The sequence below is a fragment of the Ammospiza caudacuta genome, chromosome 2, assembly GCF_027887145.1.
Source record: "Ammospiza caudacuta isolate bAmmCau1 chromosome 2, bAmmCau1.pri, whole genome shotgun sequence".
NCBI classification, from domain to species: domain Eukaryota; kingdom Metazoa; phylum Chordata; class Aves; order Passeriformes; family Passerellidae; genus Ammospiza; species Ammospiza caudacuta.
This window is the reverse complement of record NC_080594.1, coordinates 31,579,310-31,592,903: the sequence shown is the minus strand read 5'-3', so window position 1 is coordinate 31,592,903 and position 13,594 is coordinate 31,579,310. Positions and strand designations below refer to the sequence as shown.

At 38.6% G+C, this 13,594-nt stretch overlaps 1 protein-coding gene across 1 annotated transcript in view; it reads left to right on the top strand.

Annotated features, from left to right (window-relative positions):
- Positions 1 to 13,594, top strand: part of MAN1A2 (mannosidase alpha class 1A member 2) — a 132,760-nt gene that overhangs the window by 94,760 nt on the left and 24,406 nt on the right. The window contains exon 9 of the mRNA XM_058824745.1: positions 10,736 to 10,851. Coding sequence (XP_058680728.1) covers positions 10,736 to 10,851 — 116 coding nt within the window. The remainder of the gene's footprint in view (positions 1 to 10,735; positions 10,852 to 13,594) is intronic.

Genomic DNA, 13,594 nt, shown 5'->3' with positions numbered 1-13,594 from the left:
ACATGTGCACTCAGGATTAAATTCACTGGGAAAAACAAACACACAGAGATGATTTCAGTTGCTGGCACGTAAACCTGGGGCCCTGGGACCCACCATCAGCCTCTGAGCTCTGCCACGCAGCTCTCCCAGCCCCTATGATCTGCAGACCTCTTTTTGATGAAGAAGGTGCTGTCACACTCTGTGCATCCCCTTGTGAGAATGCAAACACTGAGAAAAATCAGCCTGTCAGCTGAAGGGTATTGCCCTGTCAGTGTGAGCTCTGTCTGATCCATAGGGAGAGTGGCTCTCTAAAATGCAAACTTTCAAGGGTGCTACAGAGATAGAAATCCAGATCCTGATTTATTTATCAGTTTTCAGGCCTTTCATTTTTAAAATTAAGCAGAAGCTCTTTCAGTCTTTACACCTGCCTCTGGGAGATGAAAACCCTTGCAGATGGCAAGGTGAAGTGAATAATACTGAAGAATGAAGTAGTCTTTGAAAAGATTAAAGAAATACTGCAGATAAATATTTCAGATAAAAATGTAATTGTAGCATAAATTAACAGGTTGATGGTGTGGTTAGAGATAGTGCAAAGATACTAGTTGTGGAAAACACGTCTTTTCCAGCTGAAGCTGCTCATAATCTCCTTTAACTGTGAAGATATTATACATTCTCTCTTGTACCCTTACCTATTTACTACATGCCTTGCTTAGCACAAGGAGTATCTTAAATTATGTCTATTAATACCTGTACCTTCTTTAAAGAAACTAGCAAAGTCAGGAAGTAGCAAAGTCAGGAAAAATAAAATTGTGAAATATAAGGTCAAGTTCTGGCAAAACATCCATAAGCTAAAACGAAGCAAAGGGAATTGAGTCAAGTCAACCTTGTATATTCCGAAGTATTTTCCAAAACTCATCAGATAACTACTTTCTATTTGGACTTGTGAATAATAATTTCTAATACTTTAAGTTGCAGATGATTATTTTTCCCCTTCAGCTTAAGGAAAAGGTTTTCTCTCTTAAATAGAAATGGTACAGAAGTAAAATAATTGCATATTGTAAAAGTACATGTGGAGTAGTTCTCAACCTGACTGCATTTTTGCACATTTATTTGATTTAGCAAGTAAATTTCTTTTTTAATTTGTGTTTGGAACATCATTTATAGAACTGGAGATATGTGATCTATTGGATAGTTTGGACATTTGTGTAAGCATTTATTTATGGAGATTTTGCTATTTGAAATCTGCTTTCAGTTTATTACATTATGAACAAATAAAATTACCGCAGTATTTCTAGACTTCCAGTAGTAAGCATGCTGTTGCATATGAGGAGGTGGGGGTGGTTCTTTGCAGTTTAATTTCTTTTGCTATCTTGACAGGTGTCCTTAATTTTACTCTCCAATTTATTTTGTGTTGTTCTGTCCTTTGGAACATGCATGTGTTTTGAATAGAAGATAATCTGTGTAATCTCTGCTGGGGAATTCCCCTTGCACTTTTGCTTTACAACCTTGTACAAATGTAATTAGCTGTGTTCCAGGAAAAAGCTGCATTCAAATTTGTTTATTCATTAGAAGCCAAGAGCAAGATAATCTGTTAAAACTTTATTTTAATGAAATACAACAGAACTGTGCATTACAGGGAATGTGCTTTTATAAGACTACAAGGTTAAGATGGTCAGCTGGTCTGCTGAGCAAGATGCTGGAAGAGGTGAACAAATAAAAGCTTTGTTTAGTGTGTTAAAGATTCTAGTGTTATTGGAAGGTTAAACATGTATATGAATTATGCATTTGGAAAGAAGTGTCTATAAATAATTCCTAAAGAGAGGATTTGGATATGGTGTAACTTTGGGTTATGAGAATGCTTGCATACATTGCTAGGCAAAGAGATTAATGTTTCATTTTGTTTTACCATCAAGCTATACTTTTAGGGCATGATCTCGGTGGGGAGTGCATCGATATCTAGAATTTGTGATTTGTCCCACAGCGGCTTTTCCACTTGTCTTTCTCATCTTTGTCATTTACTGTGAATTCAGTAAGTTTATCTGTATTAATGAAGTATGGCATGTTTAGGGTACTGCCTGATGTTTTTGAGAGCTTAAACTGATGGCTTTGAAGACATTAACTTGAAATCATTGGGGAGTTTCCAATGATTATTATCCTTTGACACCTCTGTGAGTTTTTAGAGTTTGATTGCCTGTGGAATCTCATTATTTCTGTGATAATTTTATGCCTAAAACTGCATTTTTGAACCATTCTTGACTAATTAGTTTCTTACGAAAGGGAAGGCTATCAAAGTCCACTTACAGACTTGTTACAGTCTTACTAAACTTTCTTGGTTTTATTTTATTCCTTCTCTGTAATGTGTTGGAGGTCCTAGTGTTTCTGTTGATGCTCTCTAGATGATTGGTAAATTCAGGTGACACATCTGTTGTCATATCTGACATCTCTTTCTTTTTATTATGTCTTCAGTATTAAGACTCCATATTCTGAGTTCTATGTGGAGATATAACTGCTGGTGGTCACGAGAGAAACATTTCCAGTTTGGTGACATTGAGAGGAAAGGGTCTCTAGTTCTGTTCTGTGAACACTGAATGTATCTGACCAATGGCATCTTTTAATCCTGAAGTTTCACTGGGAGTTGGACTGTCCTTGTAGCAGCAACCTAAAATACTGTCTCAACTTGAAGATCTGTGTGATATGGTCCCATATGACATATATAGTCAAGTAAGAGAGGAGTGGTGATGAATGCAGTCCACGTATGGTGTTATAGCTCAGTGTCAGTCACAGAGCATGGACTGAACAAGTCTTAAAATCAGCACAATTTCCCAGCACCTACAGAGTGATCAAAATGTCAGGCAGCTGCGTGCACCATTTCAAGCATCTGTCATGAGAAGAAAAATAAGAGCTACATAGACTGAAGTTTAGGAGAAAGAAACAGAGTAGCCTGGATTTATATTGCATGTGGTATAATCCAAAAGTACATCAAAAACAGGGAGTGTCTTTCCTTGCTCCTCAGAATCACTTTTGACTGTCAGCGTCCATGTAAGAGATATAAATATAAATATATATATGTAAATATATAAACTGCCATGTCTTTATACAGCTTGAAGGGTGAAGTTTTTGACAGCGGTTTTTCCAGCTGATTTGGTGCAGATGAATGTTGGACTAGATTTACTCTAATAAAGGTTTCCCTCTCCCATGATCTTGTTTATAATATTCAGGAGGAGAATCAAGATATTCAAGGAAGATTAAGGTGAATAAACTAAAGGGTGTAACAACCTTAAGAACTTGTCAATCCCCCTATACATGAACTCTTATTCAAAAGGGACTCTGGGTTTTGGATGCATACTTGCAGCAGGTGATGCTATCCCTTTTAGCTTTTTCACAGCCACCTTGACAAGTAAAGTCATCAGAGACAAGCATGCACGTGACTTCCCACCAATCCACTGCAAATCCCAGAGGCTTTGTTAAAGCTGCCCACACAGTTGGGATTTACAGTGACTCCAAACTTGGCTAAGAGGCAGGTGTGCTTCATTTGGGTGGCTCTGTGGGTGAGTGTAATAACCTTGAAAAGACAACTTCAGGTGATAAAAGGCTTCTGAGTAAACTTCTCAGTAAACACACTGACATAAGGATTTAATGTGTTTCTAATTTTAGCATGTGGACTTGATTTTTTTAGTTGATTGGTGTTTAATTCTTGAGTATGTCTTCTGAGAGATGATCTACATCTTTCCAGAATTATAAATAATAGCTGGAATGTTTTGATGTTTCAGGAAAGTTTGAATACAAAAAACAAAACAAAACATTTGTTCCAGCTGTGAATTCCTGAGAGTGAAAGTACAGTCTGTTGTAAGATACCAAATTAGGATATTCCTTTGACATTACAGAATTGTAAATTACATTCAGTCTGAAGAAATGTTTTGATTCTAAGAACATTAGTTACCTAAATATGTGTATTAGTTGGCTTGTTATGCTTGCTGGTCTGTTTCAAAGTGTTTCTATTGTCTTTGGACTCACTCAAATTGTGCAAGTTTAACTGTTTTTAATCTGTAGTTTGATAGTCCCTACAGATCTAGGAAGTAATTTTGCTTAATTTTATTATATGAGAAACTGGTAGCACTTATAATTAAGATTGCTTAATACTTTCCATTAAATGATTGTGTTTTCAGTTTTTGTAGCTGCCAGACTTTAGTTCTTCCAACTGGAATATTCTGTCTGCCTCAAGCTGTTCTCTTGGGGTTTCTTTAAACAACTTTGACAAAAATGCTTTAGTCATCTCTAAATGAAACTAGAAATGGAACGTGATTCTACTCAGATTAAACTGTTTTTTCAAAGAGTACAGTTAAGGAACTCAAGAACCATCCATATTTTCCCAAGTCTTGTTAAAATATTTACATCTAGGTTCTCCATCTGGAGTTTTTAGAGTTCAGCTGCTCCATTCTCCAGAGCTTTGAGTGCTGAGCAGGCGTGCTCACGCACCCCCAGGTTGGGAGGAGCTGAGCGAGGTGTTTCATGTTGCTGGATTCTGTTGTGGCACCAGACTGTAGAATGGGAAGGAGTGTCTCTTCAGCTACCTCCCAACTGATAAATGCTTAACTTAAATTCTCCAAAAGTGATTCTGTTATATGAGACCCTGAATGTTTTCCGAAAAATTCTCATGCTGGTAATGTGTTCCTTAGTGATACATAGTTTATATTTGACTTAAAATTGCACCTCCACTTCCTTTTACCAGGGCTGCCTTTCCTGAAGTTAATTTACAAGTGTTTGCACTTTTAAGCCAACCACTATGGCTTATGACATCCTTAGGTTGAATTTCTGCTGTGAATTGCAGCAGCTGCAATTTCCAGGGCCTCAGCTTTCTGGATTAAAGGATTAAAAGGGGAGCTTGCACCTATTTAGAGCTGCTGAGGAGCAGTAAGACCAACTACATGAAGTAAAGATTGAACTGAAATTTAATCAGAGCCAGCCTAAAGACAAACAGAAAAACAATTCTTTGGAAGTTTCCTGCACAGAGAAAGAGGGCTCCTGCAGTGTAAGGCTAGTTGGTGCAGGCCAGAACAACTAATGGTGATGGGCTATGTGGGTTTCTTAATGAAAGTCAATATTAGCTACCCCCTCCTGGTCATTTAACTTCTCCACTCTTGAACTCCTTCTCTGACATATTACAATAACACTTTGTCAATTTGTGATCCTTGGGGAAGATCAGCCTCCTTTTTATTGCTTTCTTCTTTTGTTGCAAAGTAATTCTGTACTACTGCTCTTGGTTGAAATTAATCAGTGGTTTGTTTATCTTGGCATTTCCAGTCTAGTGAGAATAGCACAGGTTTTAGTGAGTTTTGCTTTATTTTAAAGTCCAAAGTGACAATTACAGTTCCGAGATTTCAGTTTACAAATAGCCAAATTAGTAATTTTTTGCTTGCTTGTTCTCTCTCTGTCTCTAGTTTAAAATATTGAATCAGTGTTGTAGTTACAATTCGTGAATTAAAAATACTGTGGGCATAGTTGATCCTGATCTCCACCTGTTTGTGCTTCTGCACTGTTCCAATGTTATCTCACTGTCTTGCTTTCCAGCAGGGCAGCCTGTGCATGCTAAACATACCTCTGCTCAGTATTGTATTTCATCTTTTTTATCCTGTGTGCAGTAATCTATGCAGAAACTTTCTGCCCCGGGGTCAGGGAAGGGCAGAGGCTCGCTCCCCTCTGCTCCTGGCTAGCAGGAAGCCTCACCCTCAGGTGTTGGGACTGCAGCATCAGTTCTGGCATGAGGTGCTGCCTTTAATACAATGCTTGGCTTCTTTATTTATTCTTGCTCCTTGCCAAGAAATGACAATTGAACAATTAAGGCACAAAGCAGAGAGGGTTTAGCAAATCATGAACTGTTTTTAATTTGCCTCATTAAGCTGCTGTTAACTACTTAAAGCCATCTGCTTAAAAATAATTTGCACATCTTAAGTTTGCTCTAGAGAGCAGGTAGACCTTCATTAGAACAGGCTTCATTATTAAAGTTATCTTTAGGGGGCTGTCAGTTGTTGTGGGAAACATGCTCACTGAACCAAACTTTCCCTGTAAACAAAACAAAGTGGCACATGTTGGTAACTTGCAGTCTGTGGCCATAACCATATTCTTGGGAACTAGTGCCATTCATGTGGAAATTGGCCTGCTCTGGAGGAAGTTGTTTACAGATATTAGGTACGTCTGGGTATGACAAATGAGGATGAGCTATGGGAATGCATAGTATCCATGGTATCTACAACCGTCCTCAAAAATTAGTCCTGAAGAGAAAGAGCAGACAGACCAGTCTCAGTGCCTCACCTGTCACTGAGGAGGGGGAGCCTTGTTGCCTATGCCTTGAAGAGCTGTTTGCAGTAAAAAACCTGTTTATTTGTTTCCCCAGATTTGTAAAGAAACAGTTTCACTTACAGAGAACAAATCACTCGAGCTCTGCAGACCCTCCCTCCTCTCTGGGGCTGAGATCCAGTGACATTTCAGCGAGACTGTGTGCCCTGTCTGACCTCCTGCCTGTGCTGTGGTTTAGTGCTGTCCTGCTTCTTGTCTGGGAGACTGTGTCAGCAGTGAGCTCATGGGTTGCTGATACCAATAAGATCATTTGGAATGAAACTATCTTAGGAATATTAGATAATGATGGTGTGATGTTGTAAAAGAAGGTCCCCGTCTCAGTCTGTGGGAAAGAGGTAGATCTGGTTTTCAGCATATTAGCTGAGACACGATATGTTACTAAGCACAGATATTTTATCAATATCTTAAAAACTCATTAAAGTATTGCACTGAGATTGATTGGTTTGTTGTTCTTTAAGGGTTTTTTGTTTACAATTGGATTTATTAAGAAGAAAAATGCCAATATTTAACAGGATTAAGATCCTTTGTAGTAGCTGAGCAGAAATATTGCTGTGAACTTGGAATACCATTGTCTTTCTATTAAGGTTTTATTTGTCTCTTTTTGGGAAGAAGAATCTTTACAAACAGACTAACTGCACAGGTTTGCACACAATATACTTTCAAGTGTGATAAACCAGAAAAAATACAGGGTTTCTTGTAATTGCTTTTGGTTGCAAAAGTTGAAGGTATTCTTTCCAGCTGCAGTTACTGTGTCTTTTAGTTTGAAAGGAATTCCAAAGCAATTCTTGACTGGAATCCTTTTATGTTTGCCCAGTCATCTGGGCCTACATTTGAAAAAATGCAGAATGAAGAAATTACCCAAATTTGTCTTGATTTGAAGGAATGAGTGTTCTAAAAATATATACATTGAACAGAACATGTGGCTTCAGCCACATTTGTTGTGCTATCAAGAACTTCTGTTCTTTTTGCTATATTTGTCTTAATCTGGAATGAATTCTACTCCAGAATTTCACTGTAAAACAGCTAATCAAAAACAGCTCAAAATAAAAACCTTTACATGACAAAGAGCTAATTAAATGTTTCTTGTAGATCAAATTTGTGAAAGAGCGAATCCATTTTAAAATGTTCAAAATGCTTGTACTTAATGCTTATCTTCTCAGTTGTTTACTGCGGAGTACCCAGTGTCAAGATGCTATTGTAGGCTCAGTTATTCAAATCACAAGTTATTCCTTTTTAGTACTCTGGATTGACACAGAAGGTTAGGGCCAGTGTGAAAACGTCAGTAAATTTCATGTGGAAAACATTTTTATGAGCAAAACATTCAGATTTGAGCTGACTTAAATCTTTGAAGCCATCTGAGCTATAGCTCAAAGAGCAGGAGAAAGTGATAACCACCATGGACCTTCTGATAAGTTTGGATAGGGAGGTTTGCTTTTAGGAGAGAATGATATGCGATGACCCAGTTCTACAGTCTTCACCAGTTATATATTTCCTAAGGAATCTTGAAAAATATTTCTTTAGCATTTCTGCTCTAGGTGAGACCAAATTGTCAAAGACCCACAATCTGTCGCAAACTGTGTTTTAAGTAATTTCTACTTACAGTTCTTATAAAATGCAGCAAATTCTGCTTTAGCAGACACTAGCAGAAAAGCTGAAGAAGACCTTGCCAGAGTGCAGTTAATGCAGCTGCAGAAGCTGGAAAACTCACTGTGTTTAAAACTCAGTTCAGCTTCTGCACTGGCCTCCTTTTCACTTCCATCCCCTTTTGGCTATTTTTGTGAATGGGGAGGGGACAGGACATAAAGACAGCTGCATCTTGATGTGGCCAGCTCCCCTGAAATACCATCATGTGCTCCCACCAGAAATATTTCATATGTCCTTCTCCTGCTGCTGAAGAGAAGGAACAGGATCCGTTTGCCTTTTTTGACAGGTCTTCCCTCTGGTCCAGCTGTGAAAGGCATCAGCTGGGGAGTGGAGTAGCCCACTGCTGGATGAGAGAGGAACCTTGAAAACTCTGGGCTGGTCAGAGCTGCAGTGAGGTATGCATAAAAGGAACAAGGAAAATGCTACTGCTGGGAATTGGAAGGCCCTTGAAAGGCCTTAGTTTCTTACCATGTGCTTGTCTGCTTCTGAATGGGAGGAGGATCTGAATCCAAGAGGCTTGAGCAGCCCTGTTCTCTGCACGAAGAAGGTGCAAAAAAGACTGTCTAGGGGATGGCTGTGAGTTCTGTGTCCCCCAGTGCTTCTGGTGCCTGTGTTCCCTATACTCTTGGCTAAGATGAGAAGGAATGTGAAGGAGAAGAGCTGCTGACAGAAGAGAAGGACAGTTCTCAAATGACTGCCTGGAGAAGTAGTCATGAAATGGGACATGTTGCTGATAATTGACTTTTGAAAGACACCTGGAATGTGGATTTCTCTGTTTAGGAAATGAACCTTTTCTGCTCATCTTCCTGCTCTTTCCTGTTCCAATCCCAGCTGGAGCTACTACGAGAACACTGCTGAGGGCTCAACAGCCTGTCCTTGTTGGGACCTGAGTGCATCTTTCAAGGAAATCTGGCTGAGGATCATCCTTTACTCAAATGACAGAGCTCAGCTGGGGACAAGGCAGCAGCTTAACAGAAGTAGTTTTAAACTGTCTCTTGTGAAGTCAGTCCCTGAGCAATGCTGGCATGAATTGTAGCTTTGAAGTCTTGGGATAGTTTGGATTTTTTTATTTTTTTTCCTGAAAACCACAGACCCTTGTTTCTTGTGTCTGCTTAAGAATGTAACTGTAAATCGAAGGAATGATTTCTAGCCCTTGTTTTTGTGTAAGAAAGTGACTCATGACCTGAATGTCCTCTTATAGCTCAGGGTGAGAAAGCTTATGAAAACTCATAATCACTGAGTAACTGGGTGTGAAAAGGCAGGGAGAGTCGGAGGTACAAAAGAAGGGCATGAAGTAATTTGCTTCAAATTCACAACTTGAAACGAAATGGGAAAGCTACAGACTCTACTTGCTCCTTCCTTTGTTTAGAAATCCATTTTTAAGTAGCAGAGGAGCCAAGAGGCAGCTAGAAGAGTTAGGATAGCAGCATATAGCAGCATCTACCAGCTCTAACCTCCTACTCACATCTTCAGAGACAAGCAGACATGCTGTGGTAGAGTGGTGCTTGGAGGAAAAAAGAACAGAAGGAGAGCTCAACCTCTCTTTTGCACCTTTATCCCAGAAAAACTGTGAATAATACCACTTTTTGAGGTATTTTTTTAAAGGAAGTGTCATATCTTTTCTTCACCCAGTGAAAGGGTACTTACATGACTCAACCAGCCATGTTTAGGGCAGTGAATTTCTGGCATTGTGACAATGTTGGTGTTAAACATTTCCCTTGCCTAGCTTCAGGAGTCTAAGACTGTTCTGGTGCTGCTGTTTTGAGAGCTGTAACATTAGGAAAGAGAAGGTTATGTGTATTCTGGTTGGAGTCACTTATTAAATCAAACAGAGTGCTGCTTTTTCAATGAAGAGTGTACTGAGTGAGTGCTTACCCTGGTTGGAGCAGGAGCTGCAAGGCTGCCAGACCATCAGTAGGCTTTTTGTGGGGAAGTATGATAGTTCAGCCAAAGAGAAATACAGATAGTTCTCAAGTGGTCTATCAGCACAGAATAGCAGTGACACTATTGGTGAAAGGCAACCTCTGCAAGGGAACAAATAAAATAAAATAAAAAAGGGGATAAAGAAGAAATCTGTGTGTTAGGAGGTTCAGTTTATGTGCTGGTTGATTCTAATAGTGAAACACTCTTACCCTGTGGCACATGGCACAGCTTCTCAGGCACAGTGGAACAGAGCAGGGCTTGTGCTGTACACTGCAAAGGCACCTTGCTTGCCTTTGAAAAATAATTTCAATAAGAACATTTAATTTAGGGAATTCATTAGGCTGCTGAGTAACTACCCTGTAAGAAATAAAAATCTGCTGGAAAGATTGGATTCTGTGTAGTTAATGAATGACAGTTTGTAGCCAGCCACATGACCTGGTTGCATCCTGGATACAGAGGTCTTAGGAGGTTTTCTACATGCTTTTTTCACATATACCTTAAAAACCCAAAAACTAAAACCCCCAAACCCTGGCAGTAAAACAATTAGGTTCTTTGGAATGAAGTAAAAATAGAGGTTAAAGTACATTTTTGATATGAGGGATAGCCTATGCAGAATGGCAAATAGGGAACACATACAGATGGTTCTATGCCTGTGATGTAAGTTTGGAGGGGAAGGAGCGCAGTGCAGCTTTCTAAACAGGCTAAAAATGTTTATAATTCTGCAGCAGTAGGCCTTAAAAACACAAGTTTATGTTTTGAATAAATCTAAGGTGCTATTACATAACAACTTCAACCTTTTTTTTTTGTTGTTTTCTTCCCTCTTTCCCTTCTACAGATCACACATCCGTGGGCGGGCTGGGAGACAGTTTTTATGAATATTTATTGAAAGCCTGGCTTATGTCAGACAAGACGGACACGGAGGCAAGGAAAATGTACGACGATGCAATTGAGGTGATTATGATTCATTGAGTTTTCCAATACAGTGGAACAATCTTTAATGATTTTAAGGAAATGAAATTAAATTTAAAAAAAGAAACCTAGGGAGAAAAACCACCACCAACCAAAGGACTTGTTTTGATTATGTAAGTTTTAAGAAATCAAGTGATGAATAATACTAGCTTTCACTTTGAGTAGTTTAAAAAGTATTATTGTGGAATACATGTGATGCAGATTATTGTGCTAAAAATAATCAGCTTGTCCCAAATGGTACAATGTAAAAGCCCAGGCTCTAATTTATTAGAAGGAGATCTAGCAACCTTGAGATGTGTGCAGAACAACCAAGTCACTTTTTTACAGTGTTGAGAATTCATCATTCTAGGACACAAAGTCCCAAATTGTTTTATTCTTTGCATTATTTTCTAGGGCATTTACATGTTATATTCCATATTTACCTTGTAAAATGCAGTTCATATCTATTCCTGTTTCTATGGTTCTTTTGTGCTATGGTCTTACTCCCTGTCACAGACAAAGTGCTTGCCTAAGCAGGGCAGTACTGCAGATGGTTCAGTGGGATTTGGGGGTTGGTGGCCTTTCTGTGGTGGCTCTGAGCTTTTTGCTGCCCAGCTGTTACTTTCCCAGTTTCCCCATCTTCTCTCAGCAGCCTCTCATAGTGGTTCCCACTGGGCCACCATTCCTCTCCTGCAGTTTAGAAACATAAAGAGTAACTGAGCTGGTCTGAGTGAGCTGTGGTACCAGCAGCAGCAGGGGCTGTGTAGCCTTGTCCCAGTGCTGATGTGTGGCTGGTGCCTGATATGTTCCAGGCTCTGTGCATGCCCTGTTGCTTTCAATGTAAGTTTTTACAGCTTAGTTTTAGTGTGGTCGGTCTTCTAAAGCAAAAGACCTATTCTTGGAATTATCAAAATTCACATTTTACAAGATATATAGTGAAAATTCTAGTACAAAATTGTTTTGAAGCTGTAATATGTCTTACTCCTGACCTGAATTTGATTACATTTGACTTCCAGCTGCTTTGACTTTTCCCTTCTCTACATTGTTTTAAAGGGTTATCTGCACCATATAGTTGGTTACTATCAAATGTACAATAGAAATTCTCTCCTGAAGGAAAAGTGCCTTTTTTTTTTTTTTTTCTGCGTCTCACAAGATAAAACAGATTTTGAATTATTTCTTAAGCTTTTTTCTATGTATTTCCCAGTATCTTCAATATGGAGACAGCAATGTTCTTCTAATGTGATTCTTCTTCTAACTGATTCCTTCTTGATTTTATCCTCTTCATCCAGCCAGAAGCTCTGCTTGTACTCTTAACCTTTGCCTCACACCATCATCCACTTTCCAGTTGCTTTATTCTGAAGCTGGTTATAATCTTTTCGATTTACTGCTTTCCTACCACTGTGATTTACATTCCTGATTCCTCAGTGTTTGACCTTACACTTATCTCTATTGCAACACATTGTTCAGGCAAAACCTGTTTTGTCACCTGCTCTCAGTGATTTTACAGAACTGACTTTTCCTTTATCATTATCTATAGTTACATCAATTTTTGTGTCATCTGCAATTTTTTTTCTAGCATTTTTCTTGGAGATCATTGTTAGAAATACTGTCTGGTGTTGAATAAAGTAGCTATGCAGAATCTTCATGGGATAAGGATTTTTTTTTTTTTTTCTTTACTTGTTTAGGACTAATATTTTGTAAAATGCCAAGAAATTTTTGAAATCTCTAATATTTCTAGTATCAGCATACACATATCAATCAAACATTTATTTTTGAAACCACATCATTCATTTTATATAATTGTTTTATTAACTTTTTAAACTACTGATCAAGCATTGGCTGTTTCCCAGTCCTTTTGAACTTCCTTAGCTTTCCAGGGTTTGTTAAAATCTATATTACTGGTTCATAAATTACTCGTGTATTTTTAATAGGTTAAAATACAGTGTATGGGGGCCTGTGGGTTTAGAGATTTTTAGGAGTTGATATTTAGCTTCCATTGTGGTTACTGTTGAAATATTTTACTCTAATTCTTAAACTCTGAACACTTCAAAATTAGAGGAAATAAACTCTCCTGTTCATCCTCTTCACTGTAAATCATCTTGCAAACATTTTATATGGGCACATCTCTGAATGGAGACAGAGCAAAGCAAATTTGGGACCAGGTGAAAACACACTGTGGATAGGAGGGAGGAAAAGCCAAGCTGCTTCTTATTCATGTGTGATATGTCCTGCAGTCCAAGTATCAGAGAATTCCTTCTGTTTTTTCTCACCCACCCTCTACATTTGAGTCTGCATGAATTGTACTGATTTATGTGCTGTGGAATTTATGTGCTGTTTCAGGGTTTGTCTCTCTCCCAGGTCCTACTTGATGTTGAAGGACATAGGAAAAGAGTCATTAAGTAGGATTCGCTTTGTGTAACTGCAATTGGAATTTTTATTATAATTTTTTTAAGAGGCCATTCCCTTACCATTCTTTTGTTTTTGCCTATAATATAGGTCTTCCTCCATAGCTAACACTTCTTATTCTTTGTTTTTCAAAATGTGGAGCAGAAGCTGTTTGCATCATTTGTGCAAGCAGAAGGGGAAAGGTGTAGCATGCATTCCTCCCACTCACAGCACAGAGTTGGAAATGTTCTCAGCACCCACCAGTCTAAAAGAATGTGTCTGTCCAGCCACACTTCATTCCCTTATTACAGCAATGTGAGTGGAAGATGGACAACATAACCTCACTCCTAAGTCTTACAGT